General features: G+C 38.9%; 1 protein-coding gene across 1 annotated transcript in view; it reads right to left on the bottom strand.

Moving 5' to 3' along the window:
• The window catches only part of LOC124545128 (33 kDa inner dynein arm light chain, axonemal), a 55,330-nt gene that overhangs the window by 19,717 nt on the left and 17,708 nt on the right, over positions 1-17,905 (bottom strand). Inside the window, exon 2 of the mRNA XM_047123954.1 lies at positions 6,316-6,486. Within this exon, the coding sequence (XP_046979910.1) occupies positions 6,316-6,486 (171 nt within the window). The remainder of the gene's footprint in view (positions 1-6,315; positions 6,487-17,905) is intronic.

Raw genomic sequence — 17,905 nt, 5'->3', positions numbered from 1 at the left:
TGGTTCACTGAGCTTCTTCAGAACCTACTCCATGTGTACTTTCCAGTAACCCAACCTGTCATGCACAACTGTCCATACAGTTCCAACACTGGCCCCACCACCACTGCCAACATTTCCATTATGACCCGCTAATCACTTCTCACGAGGTTGTTCACCTTGTCAATAAGGTTGGCCATGATTACCGTCTTTGCCTGTCCTTGTCTTAGTCATCACTCAAGCACTCCTGGCCTCCACAAAAATGTCCATTCCACTTTCTCACTGACTTCTTGGAAATTTGATAACACCTTTCTGCTCCTTAATCATCGAATTTTGCAATGTGAACATGCACTGCTACATCAAATAGACAGAACACACACTTGCATGCTTCTCTCCTATGTCATATGCCTGTGCATTTGCACTACCACACCGGACACTACATTCATGTCTCTAGATATCTCACTACATTATCCCACAGTGGAGTATGCAGATTTCAACAGGTTTGGTTGTTATGACATTTCATACCTTTTAATTTGAACACTCCTTACACTATTATTGTTACAAATATTATTATTACATTCACAATTGACTGAAGGAAGGCATGTATCTGATTATAAGTAACAAACCATTTTTTCTTGATGACAGTGGCAACATATCATGGAATAGATTCCTCGAGGTACCAAAGGAACTAGAGAGGCATTCCCATCCATGACCACTGAACTGCCACCCACATTTCAAGATGAAGTGTTGAATTTGGGCCCAATATGCATGCTTCTAACTAGGTGCTGTCCTAGATGTGCTACATATCATTTGGATCAAGTGATATGGAGGGAAAATACCCTCTTACTTGTAGTCCTTCAAACATGATATGGGGAAAATGGAGTGTTATATTTCCTTGGCACAAGGGATGCACCACATCAAGAATTTTTAATGACTTGTTCTTTGGCAATAGGGTGTACCAATGTATACATGATCCATCAGTCCAGGTAACCATTCTGCATTCCTGCACTCATGCTAATCTCTGTGTCATGAGGTATGCCATGAGCATAGGTATGAATTAGATGAGATACATTTTGTACCCAGCACTGAAGATGTAGATCTAGATCGAGTGCCTGCTCACTTGTTGTCATCCTTAACATTTTGAAACATGAAAAGTCTAGTGCCTGCGTGACCTTGAGATGGCGTGTCCCATATGTGGGACAACAATGAACTCGCCATGATCAAATGAACTGATGTTGCACTTATTCCTCATACAACATTTGTTACACACATGAACAATCAGATTAGATGATGAGTATATGCCACTAATCTCATTAATTCTGTTCACTGTTAACCCAGACATTTTCAGCCTTCTTCTGCATTACTGTAAGTGTCTAAAATCAGGACTTAAGGTTTCTTTTGGTAATCTGTTTCACTCCTATGTATAACTATGAAGGAGGAATCTGCCTACTGACTTGTTCCAGTGAAGCACATTTGTATTATATGAATGATCAAACTTCTGGAAACTTCTCTGTACCACCATATTGAACTTTATTTTATGTCAATCAACGCAGTTAAAAGTAATACTGAAATTCACAAATCTATGAATCTTCATTCCAATCACTGTTAGTCCTACATCAGGCTACTAATGACACCAGTAAAACTACTTTATTACTCAAAATTTTCCTGGACCAATGTTGTTGCTCTTCTTTGCACATTCACAAGAGCCAAACTAAAATTTGATTAGAAATGATTCAACAGGAACTGTAATACTGTGGATACGTGTACTTCTCTCTTTCAAGAGAGCCCTCTGAAGGTCATATTAGAAAGAGGCCACTGATGCATTGCTTACTGTGTGCTTCAAATATGTAAATTCTGACAGCAGATAGCTTCCAAAATTTTGCTCATATGTTATCATGAATCTTTTGGACTAAATGCTTAGCAACTGCTGTACTATTTTTTTTGCCCATTTCTCTACTCTAGCAGTTGTAGTTTCTGAAGTAAGTGACCACAATAAACATTTAAATTTCTTCTGTGAGGTACAAAGTCAAGCTGACTACTTCAGTACTCTCATCTATTGCCTCTGCTTGTAGCCAACGAGACTTTTTTCAGTTAAGGATGGAGTGATTAAAAGACTAGAGCAATTACCGCATTAACAGAAATCACTGTGATTGAGGAAACAGTGTAAGATATCAATGACAGTGCACATGCATTTTTCTTGTTAGAACTGAAGTTCAATAAACACCATGTCAAAGAATGGTACCCTCTATACAAGGGATATAATAAATGATTTTGATTATGTACAAATGATTAAAAGGGTGAACATCATGACTGAACATTTGGTTTAACTAAGTGAAGCCCTCGTTTTCAGCTGCATGTGGGTTTTTTTTCACTGATCCATTAACCACTAATGTCTTCCTCAATAGTTACATAAATGAAATCAAAGTAATCATTCAAATGCATCGTCAAATGTCCTAGTGTCAAATGCCAGCAATATAACAGATTTCATTCTCACACGGATGTATTTTGATATGTATGTCAATTCCAAGAATATCCTGTATGGTATGATGCACATCAAAGAAATTGGAATATTAAAATGAATATCAAGGTGTGGTTACATCTCATCCATTCCAGAATTGTCACGATTACAAACTGATATTTTACAAGGTTTTAAGGCTAGATTTATAACTGAAACTAATGATAAAGATAAAATTTGTAAAGTGTTTTAGGGGGAGACTTTGGACTCTGCAAGTAAAAATAATGATAATTTTGGAAGCTATGATTATTTTGGGAAGGGATTTCAACAAATATATTTGGAAGACACAAAGTATTGTAGGAATCAAAATGGGATAAACATAGAGACTAGATATAAAAATAATGACAAAATTCTTCATGAAAGAAATTGAAAAGCTGATACATTAATGAAGATACTTAGATGAGTTAACAAGCATTTCTTCTTTATAAGGAGCCTGCCTGAGAAAATTCAGTAGAATCTAGAAGTGGAAAGCCAGGATACCAGTGATTCAGAATGTCATTAAGTTTTTTAAAAAAATGTGACATAGAAGCCATTCATTTGTGTGAAGCATGCTAATCGTACAGTACTGCCAGTTTGTTCTCGAAGAGGGAAATGCTTATTGTTTGCTATAGTTGCTGTTTCACTGACCAGTTATACCCCTGCAACTGGTTGTAATCTCATTAGTGAGGCACCTCAGGACAAGGTTTTTGAGAGTTTTGTGTTTTGTTCTTCCTTACCAGATGCCAAACCTGATAGCCACATCAAATACTTTTATGAGCCCTGGGTGACACCGTGTTCCCAGATCGTAGTCTCATGCCACATGGAAATCACTCAGCATACACTCATTCACCAAGACTTGAAAGGTTGGTTGGTTTGTGGGATTGAAGGGACCAGACTGCTACGGTCATGGGTCCCTAAGACTTGAAAGATTGGCTCCTGCACACAGGCAGCCCTCTTTCTTTGACAATGATAATGTGGGTGGTAATTCAGTGATCACGGATAAGGATGCTTCCCCAATACTTTTGGTATCTCATGGAATCCATATTTACACAAGCAGTATTTAAGACATACAGCCATTCTCAATTAATAATTGAATTACAGCTTGTTTTATATCCCTCCATCACTGATGTCCACCTCAAAACAGGTTATTGTTATTGCTATTATTGTTCTTACAACATATTATTGGTACACACAGGCATGACTCAAGTAAAAGCACATATCTGTTGCGCAAGTTAAATCTACTGTTATTTGAACTACAAAAATGGTTGTTTTCTCAGTATTTTTGTGGTGTCACTGCAAGGCACCACACTGGCTAGCTTGTAGGCTTCAAATCAGCCACTGTCCGTCAGTACACATTGGACCCACACGCCACCACTGTCGATGCTAGCAAACCAAGCGCCGCCACTCAGCTGGTCTTACAAGACAAGCTAGCACACTGCCCAGTTCTACAGCCAACTGTAATAGGAATGGTTCACTGGTTATAGCTTCAGAGATCTCAATTGCAGAGATGCTAGTTAGCATAGCCTTCAGCTAAGTCAGTAGCTACGACCTAGCCAGGCGCCACATACAGTTTATGCATTGACAATTGATCTATATGTGTGAAGCAATCAGAATTGTAAAGAAGTATTCACAGTTCAGTCTGTAACTGAACTTGTAAATATTATTGTACAAAGTCAAGATTGACGTTCACCGCTGATGCTGAATTAAAGCTAAGTATTTAATTGTATTCCTGTCTACTAACTTTCTAATCACCTAAGATGTTCCAGTTCACTGATCCTCACATCAGCCTATGTGATCAACACGTGCAATGGCCACACCTCGTGATCAGACTAAGAGTCAAATTGCATGATTCAGCTGGGTCACCCTTTTTCAATGAGGCCCATAGTTCCGCCTCAAACATAACAATTTCATATGAATTCATATGAATTAAAACTGTACTTGAAAACTCTGAAATCTACAAAAACTATGGGATGACAGTTTTTTCCCATCAGAATAGCAGAGCTTCTTGATGATAAAGATTAAGTAAAATAACCTTTTGGCAAATATGACAAGAAATCACAGAATAAAATTACACTGAGTGTGGGAATTTTTGTGCTGTTTCTATAGCTGTTTGAATAGTTCACCACTTGAAAATTTACTCCACTCTGCAGTGTGAAGGGCATAAACACAATGTCATCACTTGCCTCTATTTTCTGTGAACAGTGACATAAATATGTATTAACACATCATTCAAATGGCTAAAAAAAATCCATATCAAACACAATTGTATTGGCAGACCTCCAAGATAGTTATATCAATGAATTTGCCTCATCAGATATGCTATTCTGGTGCATTAAAATATTATAATCTTATTCTAAAAATCTTTGAGACCATTGTATACTTTAGAATATACCATTCAAATGATTTTTGGTAGCATAAGTAGATAGGGCTTACTGAAGACAAACAAACCTTGTATGAACCATTTCCTTGTGACATAAGCATTACCATACTTCTTGCAGGTGCCAGAGTTAGAGAGGGCATACATCCTGCATATATAATTTTATTACACTTTTTTTGTCCAGGGCACAAAGGTTTACAATGTACTTTATACAGGGTGAACATTAATAAAACTGACAGACTGCAAGGATGGATTCCTGGCTGGAAAGCAAGGAAAAAAGGTCATATGAACATGTGTCTGGAAATTTGTCGTCACGAAAGATGGTGCTGATGAATGGAAGTTCCTCTGTTCACATACCGTGTGATCCTTGTGTGTTGCAGACTGTGAGATTGACTCAGTATACTTCAAGCAGCAGAATGGTCCAGTATTCATGTTGGGAACAAGCTGAGATGGTGTTTGTGTATGGCCAAGCAGGTGCAAATGGTCAAGAGGAAGTACAGCTACACACAAACAAGTACCCTCACAGACATCAACCACATCACACAACATTTCAATCCCTTTTTTCATGTTTGTGTGATCATGGGTCCTTTCAGACAGACGAATGTGAAGGGAGGCAGCGAACTGTGTGTAGACCAGATTTGACAGGATATTGAGATGAACCCTAGAACAAACTCCAGGCAAGTGGCCCACCAACTTGGGGTAAGCCAAAGTATGATTATGTGTATCTTGCATGACAAACACTACTATCCCTATCACCAGCAATGAGTGCAAGCATCATCAGCAGCATATTTCCCTCTACAGGATTTCTGTCATCAGTCCTCTTTACTGACAAACCATTCTGTTGCTTACAGTATTCTGTGTCAGTCACACAGCCTGCAAAACACAAGGAATACACGGCATGTCGTCAGAGAATCTTTCATTCATCAGTGCCATCTACTGTGGCAACAATACATTTCCAGACACATGTTCATGGGATCTTTTTTCTTCCATTTCCAGGCAGGAATTTTCCAGGCAGGAATCCATCCCTGCAATTTGTTGGTTTTATTAAAGCTCACCCTGTATAAACATACAGTAATTACTCTAGTTTCTTATTCTATAACACAATTAATATTACATGTCATATACTGCCAGTCTATACATAGAAAAGAGAAAGATAAACAAATGCAACAAAAGAAAATATTGCTTATGCATGTTTTTCATTTACAAATTCTAATGTTCATTGCAAGATACTGAAATACATCTTCATCAAACCAATATTTCTGATCAGTACATTAATTAAGTTAAGTAAATGTTCATGTAATAATTTGTTACCATTGAGTTACAAGACATTAAAGATGTGTACTAATTAACAAGTTCATTACAGTTTGGAAATACAGGTCACTTAAGAAGGAAAGCAATTTTTGTGCTGAATATTGTAAACTGTTGATTACAAATGTAAAGATTAACGTATCCGGCTACAGAAACAAACCTGCTGTCTCCAAAGCTGGCCATTCTCCTCACATTCCCGAGGAGGTAGTATGGCATTAAGTATTTCTTCTGTTTCCTTAACACTTTGAGCACTCTGTGCTACAGCTGACTTTGCTCTTCCTGCAGGCTGTGTAGGTGACAGAATGCCAGATGCGGACTTTCCTTCCCATGCCTGAAAAAAATAATTGTTTCATTGCAGATATAACAGAGTTACATAAAGCTCCATTTTCATCATGTGGATCAGTACTTGTGTACCGTCTATTTGTGTTGCAAAATGTGTATTTGCTTGTCACTGATATAGGTGAATATTCAGTCAGCTAGCAAGCAGAGTTCATGACTTTAACTTACATAATTTTTATTGGCTAACCACTTACTTGCAGCTGACTGACTCATGGTACAGCACATAAAACTTGACCAGTTTTTAAGTTATTGTTCTTTTTCTAGTATATTTATAAAGATAGAGGGAAACATTCCACGAGGGAAAAATATATCTAAAAACAAAGATGATGTAACTTACAAAATGAAAGCATTGGTATGTTGATAGAGACACTAACAAACACAAACACACACACGAAATTCAAGCTTTCGCAACCCACAGTTGCTTCATCAGGAAAGAGGGAAGGAGAGGGAAAGACGAAAGGATGTGGGTTTTAAGGGAGAGGGTAAGGAGTCATTCCAATCCCAGGAGTGGAAAGACTTACCTTAGGGGGAAAAAGGGACAGGTAACAACACACACACACACACACACACACACACACACACACACACACACACACACACACACATCCATCCGCACATATACAGACAGACATATGTCTGCTTGTGTCTGTATATGTGCGGATGGATATGTGTGTGTGTGCGAGTGAATACCTGTCCCTTTTTCCCCCTAAGGTAAGTCTTTCCACTCCCGGGATTGGAATGACTCCTTACCCTCTCCCTTAAAACCCACATCCTTTCGTCTTTCCCTCTCCTTCCCTCTTTCCTGATGAAGCAACCGTGTGTTGCGAAAGCTTGAATTTTGTGTGTGTGTTTGTGCTTGTTAGTGTCTCTATCAACATACCAATGCTTTCATTTGGTAAGTTACATCATATTTAGAGGGAAACATTCCATGTGTGAAAATATATATACATAAAAAACAAAGATGCTGTTAACTTACCAAACGAGAAAGTGATGGTATGTTGATAGACACAATGAAAAACACACAAATACACACATGAATTTCAAGCTTTCGCTACCCAAGGTTGCTTCATCAGGAAAGAGGGAAGGAGAGGGGAAGACGAAAGGAAGTGGGTTTTAAGGGAGAGGGTAAGGAGTCATTCCAATCCCGGGAGCGGAAAGACTTACCTTAGGGGGAAAAAGGGACAGGTATACACACACACACACACACACACACACACACACATATCCATCCGCACATATACAGACAGACATATGTCTGCTTGTGTCTGTATATGTGCGGATGGATATGTGTGTGTGTGCGAGTGTACACCTGTCCCTTTTTCCCCCTAAGGTAAGTCTTTCTGCTCCTGGGATTGGAATGACTCCTTACCCTCTCCCTTAAAACCCACATCCTTTCGTCTTTCCCTCTCCTTCCCTCTTTCCTGATGAAGCAACCCCGTGGGTTGCGAAAGCTTGAATTTTGTGTGTGTGTTTGTGCTTGTTAGTGTCTCTATCAACATACCAATGCTTTCATTTGGTAAGTTACATCATATTTAGAGGGAAACATTCCATGTGTAAAAATATATATATAAAAAACAAAGATGCTGTTAACTTACCAAACGAGAAAGTGATGGTACGTTGATAGACACAATGAAAAACACACAAATACACACATGAATTTCAAGCTTTCGCTACCAAAGGTTGCTTCATCAGGAAAGAGGGAAGGAGAGGGAAAGGCAAAAGGATGTGGGTTTTAAGGGAGAGGGTAAGGAGTCATTCCAATCTCGGGAGCGGAAAGACTTACCTTAGGTATTTGTGTGTTTTTCATTTACATTTTTTTCATTGTGTCTAACAACATACCATTGCTTTCTCGTTCTTGCACACACACACACACACACACACACACACACACACACACACACACACACATTTTGCTGCTGTGGGCATGTATACACATCCTGCTATGCTGTTCCCCAGGTGTTGTGGATGTGTATATGCATGCCCCTTGGATTTTCCTACAGTACTATGGACATCTGAATGCATCCTGAGCCACTGACCTCTCACTGCCACAGATGTATTACTTCCTTGTCTCACTGAATAAAAAGGTTTTGAGTATTTTTCATACAATATATGAGCTTCACTGCATGTTATCATTTGCAAAAAACCTTGTTTTGATATATTGAAATATGATGGCTGTTATGACCACATGATTCGTAATGCGCAAGGACATGAATGGCCGCATCATGTGCTGCAGTCCTTTGGATGTGAGATCCCATAACTTGAGAGTGAAATGAAATATCCTTCTGCTCTCAACTGTAAATAAAATTTCAGTATCTTAACTACATTTCATTCACAGTCATGTATGAAGTAAAATCAATCACGTGCAAAGTTTACGTAATGCACTTTTACCTCAGTGAACCCTTCAAAATTTTGTTCAATGTTTTACTTAATTTGATGCAGCACAGTAAGTATGGGGGATAATGAAAAGAAATTCAGTAATTTATTGGGTGAAGACATTAGACTGCAAGATGTGCAAAAACCATTTTTTCACCTAACGGTTTTTAAAAATCGGATTATAATTATTTCATATCAGCCATGGAGCTGTCTCTCAGCACAGGCACCAGAATTGGGCAAGCATTACAGCGATAGCAACAGCTGCCTCAGCGCAGAATCCAAAGAGCATGTCTGAAGCAGCAAATGGGTTAAAAGATTACTTTCTGAATTCAGTAAGCAAACTGAGGTATACAATTAACCCAACAGATAAATGTGCTACAGATCTGCTTGGTGCTGAGCTCCATATGGAATGTAGTTTCCATTGGATACTGTCACTCTCACAGATGTGATTAAAGCTGTTTCTAAGCTCCCCAACTCTATGTAGTGGCTCATGGTGGTTCAACAGGTTACTGGCCTCACTGCAGGTTGGGAAGATGATGCAGGAATGTTTGCCAAGGCAGCAGGTATGTAGAACCTGATATTGGGCCATTATGGATTCATACAGGCAGTGAGAAACAACAATATGTTTATTGATAAGCATTCAAACAGCAGCTGAAAGTGCTGCCTTGTTGCAGTCAGCGTCCAGTGGCATGGGCTAGCCAAGGATGGTGGTTCAGAATGTGATTTTTCACTCTGCATTGGAGTGTGTGCTGATATGAAACTCCCTGACAGATTAAAACTGTGTGCCAGACCGAGACTCGAAATCGGGACCTTTGCCTTTTGCGGCAAGTGCTCTACCAACTGAGTTACCCAAGCATGACTCACAACTCGTGTCACAGCTTCAGTTCTGCCAGTACCTCATCTCCTACCTTCCAAACTTCACAGAAGCTCTTCTACGAACTTTGCAGACCTAGCACTCCTGGAAGAAAGGATATTGCTGAGACATTGCTTAGCCACAGCCTGTTGGAGATGAGGTACTGGCAGAACTGAAGCTGTGAAGATGGCTCGTGAGTCGTGGTTGGGTAGCTCAGTTGGTAGAGCACTTGCCCGCAAAAGGCAAAGGTCCTGATTTCGAGTCTCAACCTGGCACACATTTTAAATCTGTCAGGAAGTTTCATATCAGCGCACACTCCACTGCAGAGTGAAAATCTCATTCTGGAAACATACCCCAGGCTGTGGCTAAGTCATGTCTCTGCAATATCCTTTCCTCCAGGAGTGCTAGTTCTGCAAGGTTTGCGGAAGAGCTTCTGTGAAGTCTGGAAGGTAGGAGACGAGGTACTGGCAGAACTGAAGCTGTGAGGACGGGTCATGAGTCGTGCTTGGGTAGGTCAGTTGGTAGAGCACTTGCTCACGAAAGCAAAGGTCTCGAGTTCGAGTCTCAGTCCGGCACACAGTTTTAATCTGTCATGAAGTTTCAAGGATGGTGGTGCTTGCTTAGCTCAGCACATGGCAGCAGGAGCCAGCCAGGGCACAGAATCGCCAAGCCAGAGAGGCAAACTATGAGGTACAGCCCAAATAAGCTCCTCAGTAGGCATGTAGAGCTGCATCAGGCGAGACAGGTGACAGGCACACTGGAGCAGCAAATTCTTAAGTAATCCAGTTATACTGTTATGGTGCAAATGTATGTCCAGCTAATAGCCTGTGGTGGGCCCAGTGCAGGAGGCATGGATGCAAACTAGACCTCCAGGTAGAATGCAGCATCTGCGGCCCACTGGTTAAAATGAATCTAGCCTGTCGGAACTTCTGCTCAAGTAATGAAATGTTCGATATCATCTAAATTTTTGCCAGGTTTGGTTGACCTTACTACACAAATTATTTATTTCTTATCTGTGAAAGGTTATAAAGTTTCTTAAATGTGAAATACAATTTTTCCATGAATATATCTTTCTACTTGTATTTCAATATACTATCTTACACAATTAGTAGTCACCATTTTAAATGTGTACGATCTGAAATGAAGTTTACATTAGATCCAATAATGTGTATTTTTCAATGTTATCTTTAATCATTTATAATGTCATTAATTTTACTATCAATAAAGAAATCAAATTTATAAAATAAAAGAAGATTCTATTTCTAATATTGTCAAAATTTGCAACCTTTGTCATTAATCATTGGGCCTATAAATCTTCACTTAAATAATTATTTACAGAAGACAAAATGTAAGCTAAAACTGACACACAATTTCAATTACAAGTCACGTTAATACTAATTTGGACTATCTCCTGTTCTAGAAGGTACTGGGAGCTTAATTCATAATAGAAAGAGTGGGATGTGCCTTTTAGAGTTTGGTACACGTTGCTCTCAGCTTATGACCAGGCAGTCAGACAGCATTAGACAGGGTTATACAGTTTCAAGTGGTTGTTACATGGCATCAGATTGTTTAGTGTGGTAGAGCTTTTTCAGATTACTATATTCTTTTTATGGTGGAAACCAGTTCTGTGATGTATTTTTCAAGAAGTATTTATTACGATGTAATCAATAGTCACATTTCAAGCAAGTATCAATAAAAGAATGTGGACAACAGGAACATAATGTTTTAGTTTCTGTCATTGAGATGAACCCAGGACCAAATATTTTTATAGGTTACAACAACACAAAGGAAGAAGCCTTGACACTGAGATCACCATTGTGAGACAAGTAAAACTTTTTTCAATTATGATGCCAATTTCCTTATAAAGTATTCTATATGTTGTCAAAATGAAAAAAAACTGATTACAATGTAAGTGTGAACTTTAATGTCCACCAAAATAAGTAAAATAAATAAGGGAAATGCATCAGGTGAAGTGTGTGGTAGCACAGTGCATGAATGCAGGGCGAGCAGTTGATCGGCATTAAGTCAGGTGCAAAGGGGGTTGCCTGAGCACAGACTGTGAACCATGGACTCCCTGGAAGGTGCCCTGAAATCAGATGAAGTCAGCCAGAAGTTGGCAGCTGGAAGGCACCAGTTCAGCACACATCATATCAGGACTAGGTGCAGCCCATAGACCCACACCTAGTGGAGGCAGCATCTAGCAGTAGTTATGCAAGATGACCCACATCAAGTGAGTGACTGGTGTGAAGCACTTCTCAGAGCTGAATGTGCACAATGACACATATCACATAGCTGTAGCTGATGTTATTTACATTTTGTGGTGATAATTACTGCTATATTTTTGCATGTGCTGAAGCATTTGCTCTACGTTAATACGTCCTTCTGCACAGCTATTAACTCATCCAGAGAGTTAAGGAGGTTCAGTTCTACGGTACTGTTTAGGAAAATTGAGTTCTGAGCAGGTAGCATGCCTAAAGGTTTGTTAGGCCACTTTAGTAAAGTGTATGTTATGTTTGAAATTGTGGCTCCTGCTTGTGGTAGCAGGAAAGTGGAAAGTTAGCCTTGAAATATCAAAAATCATACTATTTACCAATATGTTGCTACCTTGCAGCTCCAACCATTATGTATTCTTAGGTAGCCTCTGTCTGTACCAGTTCATGACAGCCACTATTGGGTCACATAAGCATATATCCCGAGTGGACCCTCTTTGTGGAAATAGGGTTGCAGTGCGGGGATATCAGGTGGGCATCCTTCCACTTCTGTCTCTCCATGGGGTAACTGTACCTTACAAGCTACTGTGGCAGTCTGAATCATTTGGGATGGCATTGCACAAAACCATTCACTTCCACAATCTTCACAATGTCACTAATGACAGTCTCTTTGAGTGTGGCCTGAACATTTACAACAATAGCAGTTCACATCAGATTTCTCCTATCATAGTCTCTTTACCACATCTATTTTCTCCAATGCCATCACTATGCCTATGGCTTCAGCCAAGTCCTTTGGAAACTATTGTGCATCTTTCTTGATGCTTCAGGTGACAGCCCCCACAGAAATGAGTATAGCACCCTCTGATCCACTTCCAGCAGGATGACATTATTTGTTTCATCACTATCTGTCAGCAGGTATGTATTAACATTAATTTTTCATATTCTATCTACAAAGCTCTCAACAGATTCACTGTGCTTCTGCAACACCCACTTAACTGTTTGTGATAGTATCAACAGCTATTCTGTCTCCTGTATTGCTCTCCTTAGTTCATCGAACAGCTGAGCATTCTTCGCTCCTCAGGTAACATAAAATAACACTTCTGAATTGAAGATTTAGGATATCACTATTGATGTGCATGAAATTCAGGTTCGAGTCTCAGTATGGTAAAAATTTTCGTATGTCACTGCTGGATAGTAGATTTATACTAAATAGAGCTGATGTCATGTAATTCATAGTGAACAAATAAACTGTGAAGTATTTTGTACAGCTCTGGATTGTCAAGAGTGTCTGCTCTTTCAGACACGCAGGCAAGTACATAGCATAAGTTTTCATACTTCCTGTCAAACATAAATTGGTCATTTGCAGCAATTGTTTGTCCAAGATTCCAGCTTTGCAGCTGTCAACAGGTTATCTCCAAATACCGAAATACCCTCTTCTTTCTTGCCTGAAACTGATCAACTAGGCTATTGCTAATTGAATCTGAGGTGGAAGCAACTAAAATGGATGAGGCTTTGTGCTCTCTCACAGCTTGTAACTGCCTACACTGGTCTTCATTGCAGCGTACCAAGTGGTACTTCAGCCAATAGCACCTTTCTACTGTGTATGTCTGTACTGGACACTTCAGAATGCACATACAACAATTAGTATTGATTTTCATGTTAGTTTAGGTATAGTGAGCTTATGTAGCCACTACAGGGTTAATTATGAGTAGCATAAAACAAACATGACAACTATCACATTAATAAGTGATAGTGAAGGTCTTCTGCACTTATAAATTTTCTAGGAAGAGTCACAATCAGAAAGAGTAAGCCAATGTGGCACCCACCCCTGCATTACCAGCTGCCACTGTAAGTAATGGCTAGAGTACATGGCATGGCACAGACAGAGAACATGTAATGTTGATGATGGAAAGTTGTTGTGTCCACGGCAATGTTTTACGCTCAAAAATTATGAGATTTCTGGAGGAAAACTAGTTTCTCTCAAAGAATCAGCACAGACTAAAGAAATACCACTCATGTACAACACAGCTTCCTTTATTCATACATGACATTTTGCACACAACCGATACAGGTGAAGAGGTAGATTCTGTCTTCTTTGATTTCCAAAAGACGTTTGACCCCAAATCGCATAGTTACTACTAACAAAGATTCAGCTGTATGGATTGTAATATACATCACTGGCTCAACGAATATTTGACTGTAGGATAGCAAACATACCACATAAATGAAAGTAACATCACGTGTGTCCCGTGGAAGCATAGTAGGACCTCTAATGTTCTGGATACACATAAACAATTTATCACACAGTTACTCAATGATGACGTTATAGTCTACTGAAATGACAGTGATGGAAATCACAGAAGAAGAATCCCAGTTAATTTAAACAAAAGTGTGAATGACAAGTTTTCTGGAGTATTATTATTACAGAAAATATTGCTCAGCAGTCAACAGGAATATGTATTTAAGACTATTAGGTGCTTTCCAGTGGAGCATATGGTATCTACAGTAACAACAGAAAAACAACAGTAGAAATGTTTAAAAAAATACTTTTGTGACCTGAACTACACCAGTGTAATTGTTCTTAATGTATCTAAACAAAATGATCTTTGTAACTGTAGATCAAGTATCGATAAAGAAATTACTAAATTTAATAGTGACTTGGAATGAATTTGCGGAAAATATCGATAAAGAAAATTACTAAATTTAATAGTGACTTGGAATGAATCTGTGGAAAATACAAAAATATAATACTTTTAGATTTAAGAATCCTAAACATGGACTGCCAAGCAACACATTGCCTCCATCTTAATTGTAGAGGCAAAAAACAAACAACATTACATCTACACAGTTGCATGAAGAACCTCATAAAGGAACAACATTCAAAACCTGTGACACCACTGCCATATAATAAGTTTGATTGCCAGGAAATCTAAAGCAAGGGACCACTTACCATTGAGATGGTTCACATCTGATACAGTGCTGAGTGCAAAGGAAATTCATTTAGGTCTACAGAAATTAGAACATTCAAGTACACTCTATAATCCTGAAAACCAGGAAGTATCCCTATGAAATTCAACTTGCACTGAGAAAGACTTGATGTTCCTGTATATTTATGCACCTGTTATTCTTCCATATGAACACGGGGAAGGCCCAATAGTACCAAATGACCACTATATCATCTTCAGACAGTAGGTGTCACTGGATGCAGATATGGAGGCACATATACTTAGCACACTATTCTCCCAGCCATTGTCAACTTCCATGACCAGAGCCATTACTTCTCAGTCAAGTAACTCCTCAATTGGAGTTCACTCCACTTGCCAACAGCACTCGTCCAAAGGCTATCCATGCTCCACAACACTTAACTATGGCTATCTGACGGGAACTTATGTTACCACTTTGGTAAGGCAATTGGCCATATTTATGTAGCATAATTAGAAATTAAGCTACTAGAACTCCACCCCGCCCGGCTAGCCACGTGGTCTAACGCACTGCTTCCCATGCGGGAAGGTATGCCGGTCCCTGGTATGAATCCACCCGGCGGATTAGTGTTGAGATCCAGTGTGCCAGCCAGCCTGTGGATGGTTTTTAAGGCCATTTTCCATCTACCTCGGTGAATGTGGGTTGGTTCCCCTTATTCCGCCACAGTTACACTATGTCAGTGATTGCTGTGCAAACACTGTCTCCATGTATGTGTACACCATAATTACTCTACCACGCAAACATTTGTGGTTATACTTCTCTGGTACGAGACGTTCCCATGGGGGTCAACTTGGGGCCAAACCACACAATAACCCTGGGTTTGGTGTGGGGCAGTGGTGGGGTGGGTGGACTGCTGTGGCCTGTTGTGGGGTTGTGAACTACTGAGGGCTTCGGCGGGACGGTGCCCTCCGTCGTTTCTAGGGCCCCAGTTTAAATATACAATACCCAATACTGGAACTCCAATACAGGTTAGAAAATCTTAAATGTAATCTGCTTATGGTTAATGACCACTGGATGTCCACTGATGAACTAAAATTAAGTGTACCAAATGAATATGAATGAGCAACAAGTCACTGTAGAACAAATCTAAAACATTGTGACGTATTTGTATTTATTAACAAAAAGTTGCAATTAAGTTATAATATTCCTTCCAATTCAATGCCCTTTATCCAACCAGTGCTGTATTGGGACTGGTATGGTGCTTCTCCTATTTTGCAGAGGTTGTATATAGGCTAGTAGCTTAGCTCATGTAGATTAGCTCATGTAACTGTAAGTCTGCACTGAATTTATTGTTTTTCTTTAATCAAATTTTTATATTATTCACAATCATAACACCTAAACTTTTCATGCTAATAAGGCCATAGAAGCAGGGTCTTTTCTGAATGTACTTATGACCAGAAAGCAATTCTGGTAGTTGAAATCCAAGGTTTTTGTTAACCATGCCTTTTTCTTTCTTGTAGTGATATTTCCCTAGAAACTTTCATCCTGTAACACACATTTCTTTTTATCTAACCAAGAAGTGAAATACCAATTTTTAAAGATTTAGCTTTTAATTTTTTTTTAATATAAGAAAATATTTTCTTAAAAATTTTCATCCCATTTCACCTCCTTAAAGGTTGAATTTCCAAAAATGCTGAAACACACTGTTTTTATGTCTGAGAGAGAAACCAAATAGCAATTTCTATTGCTCTTGCTTCAAAATTACATTAATAGTGATGTATTTTCAAAAATATTTTCATCCCCTATTTCATCCCATTAGGAGTGGAATTTTGAAAAACCCTTTCTTAAACAATGCCTACATCTTCACCAAAATTCCAATATCTTATCCCTAGTGGATTGGGCTGGGTGATGATGAGTCAGTGAATCAGTCTCACCCTATTCCATCCCCATAAGGGCTGAATTTCCAAACACAATGAAACACAAATTTTTGTCGTTTTTAACTAAAAAGCCAAATATGAGTTTTCAAAGATCTAATTTTAAAAATGCTTACCTAATGGAACATCTTTATAAACCATTTCATACCCCATTTCACACCCTTATGGGTTGAATTTCCAAAAACAATGAAATGAGTATTTTTTTAATTTGTAACAGAGAAACCAAACACAAATTTTCATACAATTAGTTTCAAAATTCTTGAATTACAAAATATTTCCATAAAAACTTTCCTCCCCTATTTCACCCCCTTAGGCGTTGAATTTTCAAAAAATAGTGAAACATGATTTTTTTTACTTCTATCCAAGAAGCAAAATTCAAATTTTCATAGATTTAACATTATTTTCATGATGAAATATTTCCATAAAATATTCCATCCCTGATTTCACCCCCTTAGGGGTTGAATCACCAAAAACACTGGAACACAATTATAATAATTATTTATTTTTTAAAAAAATGTTACTTGTTGTTACATTCCCATAGAGGTAACATTTCTAAAAATGCTCAAAAACATATTTCCTTATTTCTGACTGATAAACCAAATACCAATTTTCGTAGTCCTAGTTTCAAAATTGCCTTAACAGTGACAGTGACAGTTTTTAAAAAGTCTTTCATCCCCTATTTCATCATCTAAGAGGTGGAATTTCAAAAAATACCTTCTTCAACAATGCCTACAGTGTAAGATCGACACCCGTTGTGCTGTACATTTCAAATTTCTGTCCTCACTAGTTTGAGCTGAGCAATGATGAGTCAGTGAGTCATACAGTTGGGACATTGCCCTCTACATACAGACATTATTGTGATGGGCCCAATACTATCGAGTACATTTTATAACTAATGTCAGTTCCTGCTGGGGCTGGAATCCCATGTATCCCTCATGTCTGCATCTCTGCATCTAGCTTAATGGCTTGGTCGTACATGATGTTGTTACAAAGGTTTTGTCTGGTATCGGGCTACTCGAAAGGTGAATGCCTGCTGGAGCAAATGGACCTTGATGGATGACAGAGAGCTGTGCGCCACAGTGCTGCGCTCACCTAGTGAGTGCACCACTGTCTCACCAT

This window comes from Schistocerca americana, chromosome 1 (genome assembly GCF_021461395.2).
Source record: "Schistocerca americana isolate TAMUIC-IGC-003095 chromosome 1, iqSchAmer2.1, whole genome shotgun sequence".
Lineage (NCBI taxonomy): Eukaryota > Metazoa > Arthropoda > Insecta > Orthoptera > Acrididae > Schistocerca > Schistocerca americana.
The sequence above is the reverse complement of the archived record's forward strand: the minus strand, read 5'-3'. Positions and strand labels throughout refer to the sequence as shown.